Source organism: Piliocolobus tephrosceles, chromosome 15, assembly GCF_002776525.5.
Source record: "Piliocolobus tephrosceles isolate RC106 chromosome 15, ASM277652v3, whole genome shotgun sequence".
NCBI classification, from domain to species: Eukaryota; Metazoa; Chordata; class Mammalia; order Primates; family Cercopithecidae; genus Piliocolobus; species Piliocolobus tephrosceles.
Genome location: NC_045448.1, coordinates 106,357,026 through 106,377,959, shown reverse-complemented (window position 1 = coordinate 106,377,959; position 20,934 = coordinate 106,357,026). Strand labels below are relative to the sequence as shown.

The window sequence follows — 20,934 nt, the reverse complement described above, 5'->3', positions numbered from 1 at the left end:
CTGCCTCCCGGGTTTACGCCATTCTCCTGCCTCAGCCTCCCGAGTAGCTGGGACTACAGGCACCTACCACCTCGCCCGGCTAGTTCTTTTTGTATTTTTTAGTAGAGACGGGGTTTCACCGTGTTAGCCAGGATGGTCTTGATCTCCTGACCTCGTGATCTGCCCGTCTCGGCCTCCCAAAGTGCTGGGATTACAGGCTTGAGCCACCACGCCTGGCCCTCCAGTTACCTTTTTAAGAGGAAATTGCTGGGCAGGTGGGGAAGGGCTGGTCACAGAAGGAGCCTGTAAGCCAGACCAGGTGTGAGGAGTGGAGGTGATAAAAGGATTATACGGTGGGGGAGGGAAAACTGAGGAAAAATTGGGACCTAGCTCGGCCTGGTGAGGAGGGGAGAGGTCAGATGGGTCTGTAGAAAAGGAAGATTAGAAAGACTCAGCGACGCTTGGGGTTGGGACTGAGGGGACAGGTGGGAGGGAAAGAAGGAAGATTTGGGACGAGTTGCATCTGGAACAGAGACTAGGGAGGGACCGATGTGTAAAAGAATGCCTGGAGGTCAGGCGCCACAGACCGTTTGCCCATTTTACAACAAGAATTATTTAGATCTTGTAGGATGGAAAAATTGAAAGTGCCGTTTTCTGGCTATTTGGAACTACTGTCGAGTTTGTACTGGGGTCAAGTGGCATTGTAGAAGAAAATAAGGCATTTAGGTTTTAGGTCACGTGTGAGTTGAAGAGGTTTTAAGTTCTTGAGAACACAGGCTGAGGGAGAAGGAGGAGGAATGGAGGGTGGAAGGTTGCCCATAGTGAAGGAGGCAAGTCCAGAGAAAAGAGAGAGTAGAGACACGGAGAGAAGGGGTTGGGGGGTTCTTGCCCTCCAGAAAAGCGGGAAAGGGGTTGGGACTTGGAGATAAGGGGTTCGGGGTTCTTGCCCTCTAGAAAAGCGGGAAAGGGGTCGGGATGTGGAGATAAGGGATCAGGTGGTTCTTGCCTCCCAGAAAAGCAGAGAGAAGTGGTCAAGACGTGGAGAAAAGGGGTCGGGGGGCGTTCTGGCCCCGAGAAAAGTGGAGAAGGGGTAGAGGCATGGAGAAAAGGGGTCGGGGTGTTCTTGCCCCCCAGAAAAGCAGAGAAGGGGTAGAGACAGAAGGGGTTGGGGGGTTCTTGCCCCCCAAAAAAGCGGTACTTGCCGCTAAGGGTGAAGGACCAAGGCAGGCATCCCCGTGTTGTCAGACACCTCTGAAATGTGGGTGAATAATCAGGCAGCCATCCCCGTGTGATTAAACACCAAGGGAAGAATGTTTTCCCGAGTCCTGACCGGCCCCATAGTTTTGGGTCCACGGATAAAACGCGTCTCCTTTGTCTCTACCAGAAAAGGAAAGGAACTGAAATTAAGAGAAGGGAAAGATTAAAGTGTGGCGCCAAGATTGAAAGGAGAAAGAGGTCGAGGGATAGTGAGAGAGGTTGGAGAAGACAGTCAAAAAGAGGCTGCTTACCGAATTTAAAATTGGTGAGATGTTCCTTGGGCTGGTGGGTCTGAGGACCTGAGGTCGTAGGTGGATCTTTCTCACGGAGCAAAAAGCAGGAGGACAGGGGATTGATCTCCCAAGGGAGGTCCCCCATGCGAGTCACGGCACCAAAATGTCATGCGCGTCTGTGTGAAGAGACCACCGAACAGGCTTTGTGAGAACAATAAAGCTTTTTAATCACCTGGGTGCAGGCGGGCTGAGTCTGAAAAGAGAGAGAAGGGAGATGGGGTGGGGCCGTTTTATAGCATTTGGGTAGGTAAAGGAAAATTACAGTCAAAGAGGGGTTGTTCTGTGGTGGGCAGGGGTTGGGGGGGTGGTCACAAGGTGCTCAATGGGGGAGCTTTTGAGCCAGGATGAGCCAGGAAAAGGAATTTCACAAGGTAATGTCATCAGTTCAGGCAGGAACTGGCCATCTGGATGTGTACGTGCAGGTCACAGGGGATATGATGGCTTGGTTTTGGCTCAGAGGCCTGACACTTCCCTTTTCTCTGCCTTTTCAGCAGCATCTGTTAGTTTTTCTTTCTGATAATAACCCTCCTAACAGGGTAAGATGGCATCTCCTTCTTCAGTGTAGGTGCTCATCACAGTCACTGGGGAGCTTGTTAATGATATGGAGGCCAGGCTTCACCTTGCAGGCTCATTCCATGTCATAGAGTGAGCCTGGGAATATGCATTTTTCCCATCACTTTGCATAATAACTGCCCAGAGAGCTTGATTGAAATGCTAATTTTATAGCCACAGCCCCAGGAATTCTAATTTTCAGGTTCTGTGAAGGGCTAGGAGTTTTCATTATTAACAAGACTTTGGGACTCTAAGGACCATTGCTGTGGCTGCTCTTACAGCACTTTGAAATCTTTTAACATCAGGTATATGGCTCCCATTCTGGGTTCCTGAGCCCCTGAGTACAGAAGGGGGCTCCCTCCTCTAACCTCGGTAGTTAGAAGAGGCAACTGGCCAGTCACCTCTCTTGCTGTTCTCCGCTTAGCTCATCTGGGGCATGCTAGAGCCCAGGGAAAAATTTCCTGTGAGAGAAACTGTGGTTCAGCTACCTAACCAGGCCATGCAGTGTGTGGAGGTGGGTTTTGCAGAAAAGGATGAGGTATTGATGTATCCTCCTGTCCACGTTCTGGGCCTTTGCAGGCAAGTGTAACCCATCACAAGTATTCCCCTGCCTTCTCCACTCCCTGCCTGGGCACTCCATGGCTTCTGGTTGGTCTTGGTGTACCTTTGGCTGTGGGGCCTCAGCTGGAGGGCAGTTATTCTCCAGCTGCAAGTAGCATGTCCTGAGTGTCTCAGGTTGCAGGAGGCTGCCTGGTCTGGTGACCCTCCAGCTGGACCCGGGCTTCTCCTGTGCCAGAGGCTGTGTCTGGGTAGAACCACGAGTCCAAGCACAGCGCTGTGCTCTAAGGCTCAAACAGCCTGTCATAATGCTGAGTTGCTTCTGCACAAACGAGACTGTATCAGCCAGAGGAAATTTCTGCCCTGCTCTCTTTTCAAATCTAGAAAACAGATCAGAGAGTGGGAAGTCCTGGGCGCCAAAGGCCTTGACACTCAGGACATGGGGCCTGCTGGGGCAAACCTTACCCATCTGCCCTCCTTGCCCTTCAGGGCAAAGGAGCTGGACATTTCAGCTCTGGATGAAGCTCCTGCAGGAGTTGGGAATGACCAGGCTAAGAGTTCACTGGCTTTAGGAAGGGCCACCAGAATGAGGCTGACATTTTAATTGCCATCAAGTCATTATTCCAGTCTTGCCTGAAATCCTTTAGGAAGAGATTGAGGCTCTCCATAGCCGAGGTGGGTTCCCTAGACTTCTCCCACCATTTCCATCCTAAGCGGTGCTTCGGGATTTTCTCTGAGTTGAGCGTGTGGTGCTAGGCAGAGATGGAACTCCTGCGGGGCTGGAGGAGCATTACTTGTGACTTCCTCTGCCCGTCTGAAAGAAATGTCCTGCTGTTTATGGACTTGTTGGATTCCAGTTAAGTGGCTTTGAGGGTGTGACTTAGCCCATCACCCTGTGCACTACACCAGGGCTTGCAAACTTTCATGTGCCTGTCAGCCCCCTGGGGACCCTGTTAAATGGATATTTGGACTCCACAGGGCGGGGTGGGGGCCCTGGAGTGTGTATTCCTAACCTGCTGCTCCTTGGACTATGCTTTGAAGAGACAGGTCCTAAAAACTTGCCCACACAGGAATGCTTCTCATTCGTGCTTAAGCTTGGCTCCTGGGGAAGTGTGTGTTTGCCGAGTTAAAAGTTGACTGGTACGCATCAGCAGCAGGCAAATTAGGCAAATGCTGTCTGTGTCATGAGCTATCCTCCCTGAACCCACAGAGCCGATGGGTGCTACTGGGGCCCCTTATTAGACCCCTGGCTTGGTTAAGCTGTGTTGACATGATAGAACCCTGGGAACAAGAGAAAGAATATAAGCGTAGAGTGTCATTTTCCCAGAACCAAGAAATACCATTTGGTTGAGCTAATTTACCCTCTAATGAAAGGATGCGTTGTCAGTTTAAATCCCGCATCATTCACAATTCTGTGTGCTATTCTGCCTCCCTGTTTTTGCTTGTGGAATTGACAAGGTGCAATGAGAAGTAGTGACCGTGGCTAAGAAGATGAAGATGCCCAGTGCCTCAGAAGAGTGCGTTCAGTCCCAGGAGAAGTAACAGGTATGCACGGACACCTGCGTACTACCTTCCTGATGAGCATCTCTTCATGTTTCAGATTCCACGCATTCGCTGAGAGAACAGAGTGTGTAGAGTTTTCTGCATTCTCCACAAAGGATGGTGATGATGTGATGACTTGGAGTTCAAGGAAACTGAAAGGAAAACTCCCTCCAGGTACCTGGAATCCAAAAGAAGTGGCGTAGCTTGTGTCCCGAATAGCCTCAGATGACGTGGATCATTAGGAAGTAAAGTACAAGGGAGAGACTCCCCATGTCTTTTGTATAATATTATTAATGTGGTGCAAGAGCGAAGTTAATGGATATTAGTGGTGAATTTGTCAGCCTAGCAACCGGGCATAAGTTTACAACCCAGGGAAATGGCCTAAGGGATGTGTGTTTACTAACTTGAGAACCTGCTGGAGATGTGGCCCTGGGTATGTCAATGCCGGAGTTAGTTCTTGGCAAGGCAGAGCCACTCTGCTGTGTGGATTAGTAGGGAGGCTGCAGAGAGGGTGTCTGTGGTTCTTGGGGGGATTTCTGCTGTCCTCCCTGTGATGAAAGCAGGGCCTGTGGATGCAGCTTAAGAGACTGGTCTGTCCCTTGTGAGGGCCGAGGCCGCACAGGAACCTTTATAGAGGCGGAATGAACTTCCCCTTTCATTCAATGAATGTGATCAGAGAACTTAATGAGGACAGAGAATGAGGTCACCAAATCAGTGAGAAATAGGCTGTGATTCAGAAAAACACTGGAAGGTTACTCAGAAAGCCAGGAGATGGGAGTTTCTTTTAAGCTGATGCAATTGCAAAGTGCTGAAGACTCTGAATAAACCCCACTGAGAAAAGGAGGGAAGGAAGCCCCCTGTTCGGTTGTTGGATGAAGTGACCTGGTGGGTTGTTAGAAGTCTAAGAAACCCCACCCCCACTCCCCCTCTTTTTAAATTATCAAACAGATTTCTAGCTTCATTATAAGGCAGAGGCTACTCTTTAGGGATAAGAGAGAAGTTGTAGCAACAGCTGCTTGAAAGATGTATGTAATGGTGCCGCAAAGGCTCCCAGGAGGAGGTTAGGTTGTCAGATGTAGATAAAAGTGAGGATGAGTCATGAGCCTGTTCCTGACACACACTTTGTAGATTCAAATTCTTGGTGTCCAAGCAGAGGAGGGAAGAGGTTCCCATAGAGTTCACTGGAGGCACTACTTCACGTAACAGACACCTTTGTTCCAATTATGAAAGGGACATCTCCAGAGAATTTGAGAAAATGCCGATATATCGATGCTAATCTAAGAAGAAATTAATTCAGGATGTATGTCATGCCTATTGAAAGTATTTTACAAGATTAACCCTAGTGGGTAATGATTTAATCAGGGCAAAGAATGTGAGATGTTACCAGCAACCCAAGGTGGGCCGATTACTGGAAAGGGGGTTTAGTCTTGGTCTCTGGATTCCTTGGCAACTTAGTTATAAAGGGAAGTACAAAGTGCATAGCTTGCATTTTCAGCAACTACCATCTTACCAACCCTTTGAAGCATGCAAATTACATACAAAAACACTTTTCTTAGAATAAAATGCTTGGCATGGATTGCTGTTCTCAGTCCATTTCAGTGATCACATCTGAATCTGGGGGGGAGAATCCCAAATCCTAAGTAAGTGAATCTTGTCTCCTCTGTCCATCACAATGTCCCAGAAATGCCAACATTTCAAAGCCTACCTCTTCCACTCAAACTGCCCAGAAACCTTGACAGACTGTTTTGATTTGGAAAATGTGTGACTTCCCACCTCACCTGGGCCTCGGAGGCAGGTTTCTTCCCATTACGTGATCACGTCTCTCTCTGTTGCCACATCAGCTGCTTCAAGCTTTTTCCAGCATCACTTTTCTCAGGCCACCCTCTTGTTTGGTGGGGGAGTGACTTCTTACATTATTTCCCCCTCTATTGTATAGAAAATAGAGACTCTCAAGTAAAGGGTTGGAGAAGTATAGCTCAGAGGACTTTGCTGGCAATCTGAAGGAATTTCCTGCTATTATTGACTTTTTGGATTCCAGGTAATAGACTTTCGGGGTGTGACTTACCACCACGCCATGCTCTGTACCAATACAAAAAAAAAACAAAAAACAAAAAAACTGCAGTTAAGATAAAGAATATTTTTTTAAAAAGTTATAGTAAATTATATGTACCCTAAATGTACTATCTGAACCACTCTTAAGCTGACAGTTCAGTAGTGTTAAGGACATTCCCATTGCTATACACCCATCACCACCCTTTCCATCTTCCCAAACTGAAACCCTGTGCCCATCAAACAGTAGCTTCTAATGTCTGCGTCTGTTCCTGCTGCTAGAGCAAAATACCCTAGACTGGGTAATTTATAAAGAGAAACTTACTGCTTACAGTTCTGAAGGCTGGGAAATCGAAGATCAGGGCGCTAGCAGATTTGGTGTCTGGTGCGGGCTCACTCTGCTTCCAAGACTGTGCCTTGCTGCTGTATCTTTGGGGGTTGGGGGGGAGGAATGCTGTGCCCTCACAAGGCAGAAGAGATGAAAGGGCCAAAAAAAAAAAAAGTGAATTGGACACTCCCTATAGCCTCTTTTATAAGAGCACTAATCTTATTCAGGAGGGCTCCATCCTCATGACTTAATGACTTCCCCAAAGGCCCCACTCTTAATACTGTGACATTGGGTATTAGGTTCCAATGCATGAATTCTGGAGGGACACATATATTCAAATCACAGCACCCCATTTGTCCCACCCTTACCCCTAGCAACCGACCTTCTACTTACTTTCTGTCTCCTTTCTGAATTTGACTACTGTAGGTATCTCATAAGTAAGTGCAATTATACAGTATTTGTCTTTCTGCCACTGGCCTATTTCACTTAGTATAATGTTCTCAAGTTTCATCTATGTTGTAATATGTGCCAGAATTTCCTTCCTTTTGAAGGCGGATAATATTCCATCGTGTGGATGTGCCACATCTTGTTCACTCATTCATCATGGATGCGCCACGTCCTGTTCACTCATTCATCGTGGATGTGCCACATCTCGTTCACTCATTCATCCACCAACGGCCTCCTGGGTTGCTTCTACCTTTTGTCTGTTGGGAATAATGTTATGAACACGGGTGTACAAAATATCTCTTTGAGATTCTGCTTTTCATTCTTTGGGATAAATACTCAGAATGGAAGTTCTGAACCCTATATGGGGATTCTATTTTTAATTTTTTTCCAGAAACCTTCATACTGTTTTCCATAGCGGCTATACAATTTTACATTCCTACCAACAGTGCACAAATTTCCTACATCCTGGCCAACACTTGTTATTTTCTCTATTTTTGATAGTAGCCATCCTAATGGGTATGAGGCAATATCTCATTGTGGTTTTAATTTGGATTTCCCTACTGATTCATTATTTTGAGCATCTTTTCATGTGCTTGTTGAAATTTTGACACAATATTTTAAAAAGCCAAAGTTAACGCTGCAAAAATCCATGATGATGAAAATATCACAATTTCAAATAAAGACGGGTTCCAACAAGACTCTGTGAGGTCGTATTGGAGCCTGAGGCAAGAGGAGAAACGTGTGCCTCTATATATAGGTTGTTATTTATTATTTGTCATGCTAATTTGTTTCTAGGTTATTAAGTTAAAAAATCTTGAACAATTAAAACGTGTATTAATACACTATCAAGTATTTTGGGAGTATATATCTCTCACTAAAGTTTTTATTCATCACACATACTTTCAAAGTTCCTTTCTCACATTTCTTATAATTTACAACTCTGAATTGAAAATGAAATAAGAACTAGACTTAGAACATCTTTTTTTTTTTTTTTTTTTTTGAGACAGAGTCTCGCTCTGTTGCCCAGGCTGGAGTGCAGTGGCCAGATCTCACCTCACTGCAAGCTCCGCCTCCCGGGTTTATGCCCTTCTCCTGCCTCAGCCTCCCGAGTAGCTGGGACTACAGGCGCCCGCCACCTCGCCCGGCTAGTTTTTTGTATTTTTTTAGTAGAGACGGGGTTTCACCATGTTAGCCAGGATGGTCTCGATCTCCTTACCTCGTGATCCGCCCGTCTCGGCCTCCCAAAGTGCTGGGATTACAGGCTTGAGCCACCACGCCCAGCCCGGAACATCCTTTTTTTTTTTTGAGACGGAGTCTCTCTCTGTCTCCCAGGCTGGAGTGCAGTGGTGTAATCTCAGCTCACTGCAAGCTCCGCCTCCCGGGTTCATGCCATTCTCCTGCCTCAGCCTCCGGAGTAGCTGGGACTACAGGCGCCCGCTACCACGCCCGGATAATTTTTTTGTATTTTTTTTTTAGTAGAGACGGGGTTTCACCGTGTTAGCCAGGATGGTCTCGATCTCCTGACCTCGTGATCCACCCACCTCGGCCTCCCAAAGTGCTGGGATTACAGGCGTGAGCCACGGCGCCCGACCAGAACATACTTTTTAATTGATAAATTTGTTTCCATCAAGATTGGGAGTGTAAAATAATAAATTCTGTTTTGGTACTAATAAAACACTTAATGTAAATTTTAACATTTTTACTTTTTAATTTTCTAGAATTTTTTTCAACTACTTTAATGTTCTGGGAACAAATTACCCATTGCAAATCCATGCCATCATGTGTGCAGGGGTGCGTACCGCATTGCTCCCCTTTGCCTCGGGCTCCAACATGGCTCCATGTGGCCCTGCTCAGCAGGGCTCCCAGCTTCTAACCCCATCCACTTCCCCCTTCCGCATGCACCTCGTTTTCAAGCTCTGTCTGAATGTCTGCCATCTCTTGGGCTATATACATTTGCTCTCATGTAAGCTCTGCAAGATGCTCCTTTGCTTCCCTGCTTCCTTCCATGTAAACATTACCTTTCTGGGAAGCATTCCGTGGCCAGTATCTCCCGTCTGCGCTTTTAGGCTGCTTGTTGAGGCATCTGCTGCAGCATACAAGCCATAGACAGGACAGTACCTCTTAATGGTAATTTGGGAAGGTCCAGAAACCAGAGCAGGCAAGAATTTCTGTTCACAAACTCCCGAATGCTAGAGAGATCCATTAGAAATTCCGTAATTGTATTTTTTCATGAGCTCGCCGGCCTTTTCTCACACACTGGGGGAAAACGTGCAGAATTCCTGTCCTCCCCTGCTGTGCATGCCCTCTGAGCCCAGGAAGCACAGAGTGATGACAAAGGAAATGTGTGTGGGCGGGGGTGCAGATCTCATAATATCTCATGACATAGTCTCCACCATCTGCAGCTCCTTAAGCAAATCTCGATATTTCTAGAAAGGAATAACTACTCACCTGCGTGAGGGTGGGGCTAGGTTGCTGGCCTGCACTGGGCTCCCAGGCCCTTGGTGCAGCTACCTGGCCGGGTGGTCAGAATCCCAGGGCCCCAAAAGCTGGATGCCTGGACGTGGGCACGTGGCGGTCGTCTCACCTTTTACTGCCAGGGATGACTGCCTGCCTCAGAGATTCTGCTTCCTCCCAGCACTGATCCGTCCCATCCAGGAATGCTCCCCCAGCCTCAGATGAGCTCCCCTCCCTGGTGAGAGCAGGATCCTTGGCTTGGATTTACGGAGTGTCGGAAATTACTGGCAGATGCTGCTGACTGGAAGCTGCCACTCATCTTTTAAGCCTCTACTCCTTGTACCTGTCCTTCCTCTTGGCTTTCGGCCCAGAGTTGGCTGGGTCCCTGCCCCTGTTCCCCCTACTGGGGCATTGAGTGGGGGAGGTGGGTGCTCTGTTGAGAAGCCAGCACCTTCCCTCCCATACTTCTCTGCATGAGGGCGTTCCTGCCTCTTTCTCTCTTTATGATGGTCTTGGCTGTCTGCTGGAGAGGGTAAGGGGCACCAATGGAATACAGATTATTATGGGACCAGAGCGATGCTCCCTCTTGGTGCTCGTCTGAGCCACCCAGCCCCCAGCAGCTTGTCTTCCCTTCTCTGTTAATGAGTGTAGATTTTCTTCCTGGCCTGTGTCTACCGTGAAGTATTGATATTCGTCTTACCCATAAGCAAAATAAGACAGGCACATTAAGCTTCCCTGAATCTAGGAATTTTCCTTGGAAAAGATCCTTTTCCAAGACTGGGCAACATTTTCCCCATTCTTGCCCTGGGGTCTCAGTTTCCCCTGTCCACAGTCTTGTGGCCTATGCCCCAGGCCCCCTCACCAATGGCCAGTTAAGAGGTGGGCCTGACGGGCAGGTAGCAGGGTCTCCTTGCCTTGGCACCTGAGTCTAAGGGAATCTGTTGACATTCCTCCTACCTAGCTTCTGAAAGCTTTTAAACATAGCAACTGCTCATTGACTGTGGTGACACTTTTCATCCGCTGTGTTTGGCGGTGTTCCATCTGGTGCTGCTGAAGGAGACCTTTTTGCTTCAGAATCTGAAACAGCCCTGAAAAACCATCTTCTGTGCCCCTCTATTTCTGCATGTATGTGTCCGTTTTGCACTGCTATAAAGGAATACCTGAAGCTGAGTAATTTATAAAGAAAAGAGGTTTATTTGGTTCAGGGTTCTGCAGGCTGTGCAAGCAGGGCACCAGCATCTGCTCAGCTTCTGGTAAGGCCTCAGGAAGCTTCCGAAAGCCTTTTAAACATGGCAGAAGGCAAAGCGGGAGCCAGTGCATTACGTGGTGAGACAGGGAGTGAGAAGGCGGAGGACTCGAACTCTTTTTAACTATCACATCCCATGGAAACTCATTACCACGGAGAGGGAGGGCACCAAGTCATTCAGGAGGGATCTGCCCTTGTCACCCACACACCTTCCACCAGGTCCCATCTCCAATACTGGCAATCACATGTCAACATGAGATTTGGAGAGGACAGACGTCCAAACTCTATCACTGGGCATTCTTGGGAGTCAGGGAAACTTATCTTTTAAGCAGACTCCAAGGGGCCTTCCTGCTGGCCACTTTGCACCTGACCAGGGCTTAAAAGTGTTCTGTGATATTCTTTGAACCTTAATCTTATCATGATGTTCTCCAAGTCAGCAGTGACTTCCAGGAGGCACACCCATCTCTGCCCACCAGTTAGTGATGGCCTTAGCTGTCCCCTCTGGAGCAGGAGGCACACCCGTCTCTGCCCACCAGTTAGTGATGGCCTTAGCTGTCCCCTCTGGAAGAACTGGCTCCAGTGCATTGGTTGTGTAGGTGGCACTGCCTGAGGTCCTGGCAGACCCAGGTGAGGCCTCCTAAGTGGCAGATTTGAATTTCTGGTCACCAAAACAAGGCCTATTACTTACTTTGATTTCTAGAATTCAGTTTAATTTTTTATTCCAGTCTCCTCTCCTCTGGATGGGTGGGAAATTAAGCTCAGTCCTTGTCCCCAACACGAGCTTTAGCCATAGTTTGGAGACCGTAGGCAGTGTTTATGCATCAGGAGGTGGGGTCTAGTCGTTGGATATCTGTTCTGGAAAGTCACCCCATAAATACCCCTTGTCCCTGCCTTACTGCCGCTTCAGGCCGAACATCTCCCTGCTGCTCCCGGGCTGGACTATGGATGTGTAAGTCTTGTGTAGACCCTGCCCTGCGTCTCTGGATTCCCGCCACGCAGACTTCCTCCCAGGGTGCTGCAAAAAACTGAGGCCAATTCTTGTCTTCTCTTGGGGCCTGTCTCCTGTTCTCCCCCAAGCCAAAGGCAAGCTCCCTTTTATCTGAGAAAAAGCCTTGCTGCTTCCTGCTTCTTCAAAGCGACCTGCTTTGTAAACCCTGATAACCTCTCCTAGGGGTTTAGGCTTAAAAAAGCTGGAACGTCTTGCGACCGACTTCATCTTTCTACACTGCCATCGGCCTCCCTGGGGGAAAGTTTGCAGTGAGCCTGGTATCTGCTCCAACGTGGAGAAGGAGAGAGGGGAAAACAGATTATCATCGCAGAATATGATCCATCCATGTGCATAAATGTGCCCTTCTATAAGTGCCAGGGGTGTGATGTTAAATCCTAACACAGATGGCTCTTCTGTGGAGGTGGAGACCACTGAGATAACTTAATGACTTACTTTGTTTTTGATGTTCTAAAATAACACTTCAGGAATAGATGCTGGAGAACGATAAATGAAGAGTTGGCAGGCTCTTGAGTGAGGCATGCAGCTCTAGAGCACAGTTTGGAAGCCCCTGGCTGTGTGTGGCTGGAGAGCACTCAGAATGGAGTGAATCCAAACTGAGATGTGCTGGGAATGTAAAATACACACTGGATTCCAAGGACTTAGTGTAAAACATATAAATCATCACATTAACAATTTTAAATATAGAGGATAAATCGAAATGATAATATGTATATGTTGAGTTATATCAAATATATGTATATATTTGTTTGTTTGTTTTGAAAGGGAGTCTCTCTCTATCACCCAGGCTGGAGTGCAATGGCACGATCTTGGGTCACTGCAACCTCCACCTCCTGGGTTCAAGAGATTCTCCTGCCTCAGTCTCCCTAGTAGCTGGGATTACATGCGCCCACCACCACACCAGGCTAAATTTTGTATTTTAGTGGAGATGGGGTTTCACCATGTGGCCAGGCTGGTCATGAACTCCTGACCTCAAGTGATCCACCAGCCTCGGCCTCCCAAAGTGCTGGGATTACAGGCCGGAACCACCACACCTGGTTATCCACAGAGTTTTCGAATGTCCTTCTCTGCAGTCTTTACACACTGAAAGGACAGCCTGGCTGCTATGATGCCCTTGGCTCACTTTCCTCCCTTGAGTGGCTCAGGAGCTGGGCTCCCACATCCTCTCTGCTGCATGCTGCTGAGGAGAAATCCGAGGCCAGCTCGATTAGTTTTTCTTTTATAAGTGACTTTATCTTTTTGCCTGTTTGCCCCCAAAATTCTTTTTTGATCTTTAAAGTCCATTAAGTGTTAGGATTTGTCTCAATGCTGGCTGCCGTGGTCCATTTTCCCTGGCATACAGTGTACCCTTTCCATCTGTATACTCCAGACCTCTATTTTAGACACGATTCCTTGGATTGTATCTTTAAATAAATATTTGTCCTGTTTCATTTTATCCTTATTTTAAATTGGACAAATATATTGCAGGTTGCTTTGTATGTGCCAGGTACTCTTCCAGCCTCTTACCAAATTCCAGCTCACTCGATCTTCATAACAGACTCCCATGGAGTAGGTGCTATTATTATTTTCATTTTAGTGATGGAGAAACCAAAACAGAAGGTGGTTGTGATGTAGCAGGACGAGCCGCAGACAAAACCTCTCAGACGCCGAGCTGTAGAAGGAAGGGCTTTATTCAGCTGGGAGCATCAGCAAGTTACGGCCTTAAAATATGAGCTCCCCAAGTGCACAATTTCTGTCCATTTTAAGGGCTCACAACACTAAAGATTTCACATGAAAGGGTTGTGACTGATTGGAGCAAGCAAGGGGTACGTGACAGGGGCTGCATGCACCAGTGGTCAGAGTGAAACAGAACAGAGCAGGGAGTTTCACAATGTTCTTTTATACAATGCTGGAAATCAATGGATAATATCAGTTTCTAAGTCATGAGTTGATTTTTAACTACTGGGTTTAGGCCAGGCAGGCCCAGGCCTGGTTTTGGGCCTGGCGCCAGGCTACCTGTCTTTGGTTTTGCTTCCTTGTTTTTTCTTAAAACAGGTACTGAGTATAAAACAATATAAAATAATGTGAGAGGGGCTCTCTCTTTCCTCATGTCCCCCCTTTTGAGACTCTCACTTTTTCTTAGTGGGAATCCTCACTCTTATTTTTGCTACTTCTGTCTTTTTGTGCAATAGATTGATAGTGATTCATATAGTAAACTTGTGCTGAAGCATTTTGGTGAATTAAGGTAGTGATGAAGCTTTTTTATCATTTGAAGAAGTACAGGTGGCAAACAAGGGAGCAGTAAGCAGGTTCTTATTACTATTATAACTTTTATTATAAGAGTTTTAAATTTTCTTAGTGCTGGGAACTAATTTTCAAACATGGCTCCCGGATTAAGTCTGTGCCACACTTGCATGGGTACACATGCCAATTTTGTCATATTTTTAACTATGTCTTTAACTACTTGCCTTTGATTATCTATGTGTAGAAGTAATTAGTAAGGTTAAATTTCTTATAGACCTCTTTTTCAGCTGCTAGCAAGTAGTCAAGAACCAATCTATTTTGATAGATAGCATTTCTTATCCGAGTTTCTCGCCAGGCCAGAATAGTCAAGGCTTGACCAGTTTTATTAGTGATGATTTTTAAAACAGCTTGCAACCATATGATTTGGTTAAGCATGTAAATGGGGGTCCAGTATTCCGATGAGCCATCTTGTGTCTAAGTGGCAGGCCTATAGTATTGTATAATTTTTAGGAGGTCATTTATCATTTTTTAATTTACCTATGTCTATGCTTTATTTTCCGTGGGAAGCATAGACAGGGAAGCCCAGCAGTTCACCTGTTTTTATGGGCAGTAAGAAGAAAGATGGCTTAATAGTGCCAATAACAATAGTGTCAATAACACAACCACCTGTCTCCTGGTCAGGCAGCTTATACATATCCAGTGTAACCCGGTGGGGGCAGTCTAGTCCTGGTGGAATTCTGGGTGGGACTGTTTTTGCGGTGCTATTATACAGCTTTTGCCTAAGACAATTAAGCTGCCCTACAGAATCAGTGAATCCTTTTCCTTCTCTAGCTGTGCAATACTGTCTAATAATTGAGAATTTTAGAACCTAAAAATTGTCAGGGTGGTTCTTCTGGGCCAAGAACTCATCAGGAACTGGGTCTATAGGAACTAATTCTTGGGCTTCCTGTGGCCATTGATCTCTTATTACGGTTTTTTTCACAAACATAACATGAAGTGGCATTTAGAGACTGGGCTACATGCTCAACTAATTGCAGAAACAAATTTCTGGTTTTTCCTGAAGTCTCTGGTTCTGGCACATTTAGTTTATCATAGAAAGTCTGAAATACTAGTTCTGGAGAGAGTTTACGAACCTCCTCTTTTACTAAGATATTTACTCTAGGACCTAGTCCTTTTTTATTGATGCCCAGAGATACACATTCTCCTTTTTTTTTTTTTTTTTTTTTTTTTACCTTGGGTTTAAGGGATTTGTAATTATTAATTTTAAGGGGTTGCAGCTTCCACTCATACAGGAGGGGCTGCCTTCTCCTTTTTGGAGCTAAATAGGATCTTTTTTATTTTTATTTTTATTTTTTTAAGTAGCCCAAATGGCACAAGACCAGTGTTGACACATCTCACATAAATATGATTCTTGACAGATACACTTATTTTCTGCTGTGTAACTTTTTCCCCAATCTACAGAACTACATCCCATCCCAGGCTGCTTATTATTCATAGCGGCACAGGCGTCAGATTTTAAGGTTACATTTTTGGGGACCCCTCTTTTTCCTATTTTAGCTATTACTTTACTTGTGTTACTTAGAAAAGGACCAGTCCTTAATTTTATTTTAAAAACTGTGATCATGGGAGGTTCAGAGGGGTCACAGCACACATCGGGCTGGTCACTTCCTGGATTACATATCTTGTACTGGGTGTCATTATACAAACAAGTTTCTTTTAGAGTCCTGGTACACTTATAATAACCATAAAATAATAGGACTGTAGCAATCTTTTGTCCTACCTCAGTGACTTGATGTATACACTGGGAACAGCCCTCAGTCTGAGGAAGGTCAGTTGAAGTCCTTACTGTACAAGTCCAAATTTAAAAAAATGAGTCCTGAAATGAGTTTCCTCATGCTTCGGCCATGTGTGGACCAGTCAGCTTCTGGGTGTGACTGGAGCAGGGCTTGTCATCTTCTTCAGAGTCACTTTGCAGGGGTTGGCGAAGCTGCTCCTATCCACGTGCAGCTCCCAGTCTACTGATGTTTAAGGATGGTCTTGGAGGTTGTGCCCACTAGAATAAACTGAGTCCAAAACTTTTACACAGTTGTGTTTAACTGGGCTCTCTGAGACCAGGAGCAAGGTGGCGGGGTTTAGGGTGCTGCACACTTCAATGGTTATGTGGGGATTTTCACAGAGCAAGCTTTGGTATCTAGTCAGTCTAGCATTTATTAGCTAATGGTGTCCTTTGGTATTTATTAAAATCACCACAGCATGGGGGGATTTTATGTTTAGGTTTTGCCTAAGAGTTAGCTTATCTGCTTCTCGTGCCAACAGGGCCGTTGCTGCCAGGGCCCTTGGACATGGGGGCCAGGCTTTGGAAGCCTCGCCTAGTTGTTTTGAGAGATAGGCCACTGGCCTTGACCAGGGCCCTATAGTCTGGGTTAAAACTTCAACTGCCATTTTTTATTTTATTTTATTTTTTTTGACACATAGAGTGTAAAGAGTTTTGTCAGGTCAGGTAGCCTCAGGGCTGGGGCTGACATGAGTTTTTCTTTTTAACTCATGAGAAGTTCATTGCTGTTGGTTGTAATAGATGTAGTTTATTTAGTCTACATTTTTATTGACTGTCATCTACCAAAATGTTGACTTTAATCCTGTAACTATTTGATTTCAAGCTGTAAATTGATCTGGTATTCTTTGCGGGGCTTTAATTGCATCTAAATAGATGTGAGAGTTGAAAGACCTATAAGGGCCTTCTCTCGCTTTATGATGTCTTATTATTATTATTATCACTATTATTATTATTTTTCTCTGGTTGATGAAATGCCAGGGTGAAAGGGATAGCCAAATGGACTAAAGCACAAGTGCCACTCTAGTTATTCGGCAGAGTGCCCAGTAAAGGTCCACCACAATACCACCACACATCCACTCGGGGATGAACAAGGGCTGACTGATTGATAAGCTCTTGAAATTTCTTAAGCTGACTGCATCCCTTCAGGTCTCCAAGGAATGCTAAGTCTCCTCCCTGCCGTGAGAGACACCAAGTGAACTTAGTGTTGGGAGACGGAAACTGGATGGCCCTCGGGGGCTGACCCGCAGGGACTTCGGGATATAGCAGAGAGAGCTTGGCATGACTTATTACTCCAGGCTGTAGAATCCTGGAAAAGAGCTGCCATGCAGCCCATGCTGGTTGACTGGAGGACCACCTTAGTGGAAGGGGGACAATCAGGGCCTCTGACCTGCCATGTGCACAAGCATAACAATTGCTTTTGTTTAACGTGCAGATGGCATATTTGATCCATTTCAACCAGGCATTTGCATCTTGGTATGCTGTCTTAATTGCCAAAGTTTAAGTCTTTAACTTTTATGATTCTGTAGTAAAAGGAATGTTTCCTTTAGCACCTATCTTTATTAGTTTTTAGACCAAAGAAAGCTAAACACCATTTTATATTTAATAATGCTTCTTATATGATTTTTATACCAGATAAGCTAAATTTTAACTTTATATTAGTGTGTTATTAATGTTAAACTTAATTTTAATAAAACCTTGTAGATATATTTATCCAATTTTTCATGTTTGACTATAAGGTAAGATTTTATAGACTCTTTTTAACTTTTTATAATTTTTATTAAAGAGCAGGTTGATGCTTTAAGAAAAACCTGTTGCATTTTTATTTTGATGTCCAGTTCACAGAAAAACTGGATGATACCTTTTTAACTTTAGCTAATATGTTTACACACAGAATTTTTTACAATTAACGTTTTAAAACTTGTTTAAACTTTCAAAACAATTTTTTAACCTTTTAATGTAGGCCAAAATCCACATTCTTATGCCTCCTTATAATCATTTTACCAAAGGTGTATTTTACTTTTTCTATACACCTTGCACATAAACTGTTTCTTCAGTAGTACTCAGGAGGCCTTATTACTTTTAAATTATACAACAGTTTTTGCATAGAATTTTTTAACCTGTTTTCTTTTATGACTTTTGCAGACAATTTTTTGACATGTCTCAACTTTTTGACTTACTACAAACTTTTTTTGAAACAACCAGTTAATTTATTTCAGGACAAGAATTTACCATGTAACATTCTTTTTATATAAATTCTACCTCCCCCCTTTTTTTCCTTTTTTAAAAATTTTCAACAGCTCCTAGTGGGGTGGGCTTATTTTGCACCTGACCCATGTTTTCTCAAGACAAAATGCCACACTCACACCACACACACTCACCACAAAACAAAGAACGAGTAAAGAGAGCACACACACACTTTTATTGTTTATACCAAACCAAAATCAGAATACCATGAAATTGAAAATCCGAGTACCGAGAAATTTAAGCCAAGTCAAAACCAAAACCAAAATATCCAGCAATTCAAGTCAAGTCAAAACCAGAACAAAACGCTAATCCAGGCACACTGTGGGTGTTCAGGTCACGCTTCCACTCAGATGGAGTGGGACAGGTTCCAAAGACTAGTCTTACCAAGTTTCAGAGGTCTGGACCTTCCTGGTGTTCAGCCACTGTGTTAATCCTCTGCGGGGGCCTGCTAGGTGCTGCTCTGATGAGGCATTCCACCAGGGCAATTGCCTACCTGGGAGCGCTCTTTGGATCCCGTCCCTCAGGCTGGTTGCAGTCCCCCGCAGGGATGCTCCACAGGGCAGGCCTAAGCCGCCTAAGGGGCTGCCTCAGCCGTCTGTCAGTTACCTCGCTTCCCAGTCAGGGAACCAAGAAATGTAGCAGGACGAGCCACAGACAAAACCTCTCAGACACCGAGCTGTAGAAGGAAGGGCTTTATTCAGCTGGGAGCATCGGCAAGCTAAGGCCTTGAAATCTGAGCTCCCCGGCCGGGCGCAGTGGCTCAAACCTGTAATCCCAGCACTTTGGGAGGCCGAGACGGGTGGATCATGAGGTCAGGAGATTGAGACCATCCTGGCTAACCCGGTGAAACCCCGTCTCTACTAAAAAATACAAAAAAACTAGCCGGGCGAGGTGGTGGGCGCCTGTAGTCCCAGCTGCTCGGGAGGCTGAGGCAGGAGAATGGCGTAAACCCAGGAGGCAGAACTTGCAGTGAGCTGAGATCAGGCCACTGCACTCCAGCCTGGGCAACAGAGCGAGACTCCGTCTCAAAAAAAAAATATCCGAGCTCCCTGAGTGCACAATTTCTGTCCCTTTTAAGGGCTCACAACACTAAAGATTTCACATGAAAGGGTCGTGATTGATTTGAGCAAGCAGCGGGTATGTGACAGCGGCTGCGTGCGCTGGTGGTCGGAGAAAAACAGAGCAGGGCAGGGAGTTTCACAGTGTTCTTCTATACAATGTCTGGAATCTATGAATAACATCGGTTTCTGAGTTATGAGTTGATTTTAAAGTACTGGGTTTAGACCAGGCAGGCCCAGGCCTGGTTTTGGGCCTGGCGCCAGGCTGCCTGTCTTTGGTTTTACTTCCTTGTTTTTTCTTAAAACAGGTACTGAGTATAAAACAATATGAGAGGGTCTCTCTCTTTCCTCAGTGAAACTTGTCCAAATTCCTGTAACTACTAATAGCATGTGGCAGAGTCAGGATTCAAAATCAAGACTGTTTGTTCTCATAACCATTGCATTATGCTGGTTTTCTTCTTCAGAGACTCATTTTATCTGTCTGGTGTATCTCCTTTAACAGTCTTCTACATCTTTTCTCTCTGATATTTTCAAGCACATTATTTCTGCTTGTGTTCACCCTCTGTGGTTTCTTACAGTGAATTCCATAGCACTTTTTTTCATTGAGCTTGCATCAATTTCATCTTAACTGCTGTGCTTTTTTTTTCCTCTTTACTGAGTTTTTTTTTGGGGGGGTGGGGGACAGATTCTCACTTTGTTGCCTGGACTGGAATGCAGTGATGTGATCAAAGATCACTGCAACCTTAAACTCCTGGGCTCAAGGAACCTTCCTGCCTCAGCCTTCTAAAGCCCTGGAAATACAGGCACATGCCACCATGCCCAGCTAATTTTTTATTTTTGCAGAGATTGGGTGTGTGTGGGGGTCTCACTATGTTTTCCAGGCTGGTCTCAAACTCCTGGCCTCAAGTGATCTTCCTGCCTTGGCCTCTCAAACTGCTGGAATTATAGGTATGAGCCACTGCACCTGGCCCTTTCCTAATTTTTTGTTTTTTATATTTCATCTTGTTGCCTTTCCATCTCATTTTTGAGTTCTTGTATTTCTGCTTTGTAGTCTTTCCTTGTGGAGATGATGGGTTCATATAGATATTTAATTCACAGAAAAAAAATGTTGGATCATAATTGTAAGGATCCCTTGGTAACATTTTTAGTGAGTGTTCTTCATCTCTTGGTAGTTTTACTGCTCTTTTCCCCGTAAGTTTCTTATAGTATCCTTGTTTGGATGCTGTGTACCAGCTTCTGTTTTATTGATCACCATGGAATGGACACAAGCTATCTGCAGGCATGTCCTGCATGGGAAGGGGCTAAGATAGCCATCTATGCTTCACAACTCAGGGGCTCTCTGCTTTTTTGCTGCTGCAGGGACAGGGTGGTTCCTGCATGTAAGTTTGTTCTGGGTGATACTTTGCGAAGCCCTACCTCTTTTGCCTCTCTTAACCAAGTAGGCAGATTTTGCTGTTAGCACTTGTCACTGAGGTTCCAGCATCCATCATTGCCGACAAGGCTCACCTTTGACTGTGGGTGAGGCACCCCCCACTTCCTCAGAGCTGCCACAGCCCTCTTGACCACTCTGGGTACACATTCTCTGTGCTTGCTTCTGCATTGCTTCTGCCCCATCTCAGCTGTTCTCCACAGCCCTTATCAGTATGTTATGTTTGTCTCCTCGTTTGGAGGAAAAAAGGTGTTTGTGTTTTCTTTTCCATTCTCATCTCCCCTCATAATTTCTAGAAAAGGGAAACAATACTGACCTATATAGCTTTGTTCTTCCTGTAAGTAAAGGCTAAGTATAAACGTTCCAAGATGTATGAAGGCGTGGGCTCTAAGAGCAAATGTGGAACCTGATGTCTTCATCAACCGCATGGAGTGG

The 20,934-nt window shown here is 45.4% G+C and overlaps 1 protein-coding gene across 1 annotated transcript in view; it reads left to right on the top strand.

Annotated features, from left to right (window-relative positions):
• Positions 1-20,934, top strand: part of VWA3B (von Willebrand factor A domain containing 3B) — a 233,983-nt gene that overhangs the window by 52,558 nt on the left and 160,491 nt on the right. The window contains 1 exon segment of the mRNA XM_023211441.2: positions 4,240-4,355. Within this exon segment, the coding sequence (XP_023067209.2) occupies positions 4,240-4,355 (116 nt within the window).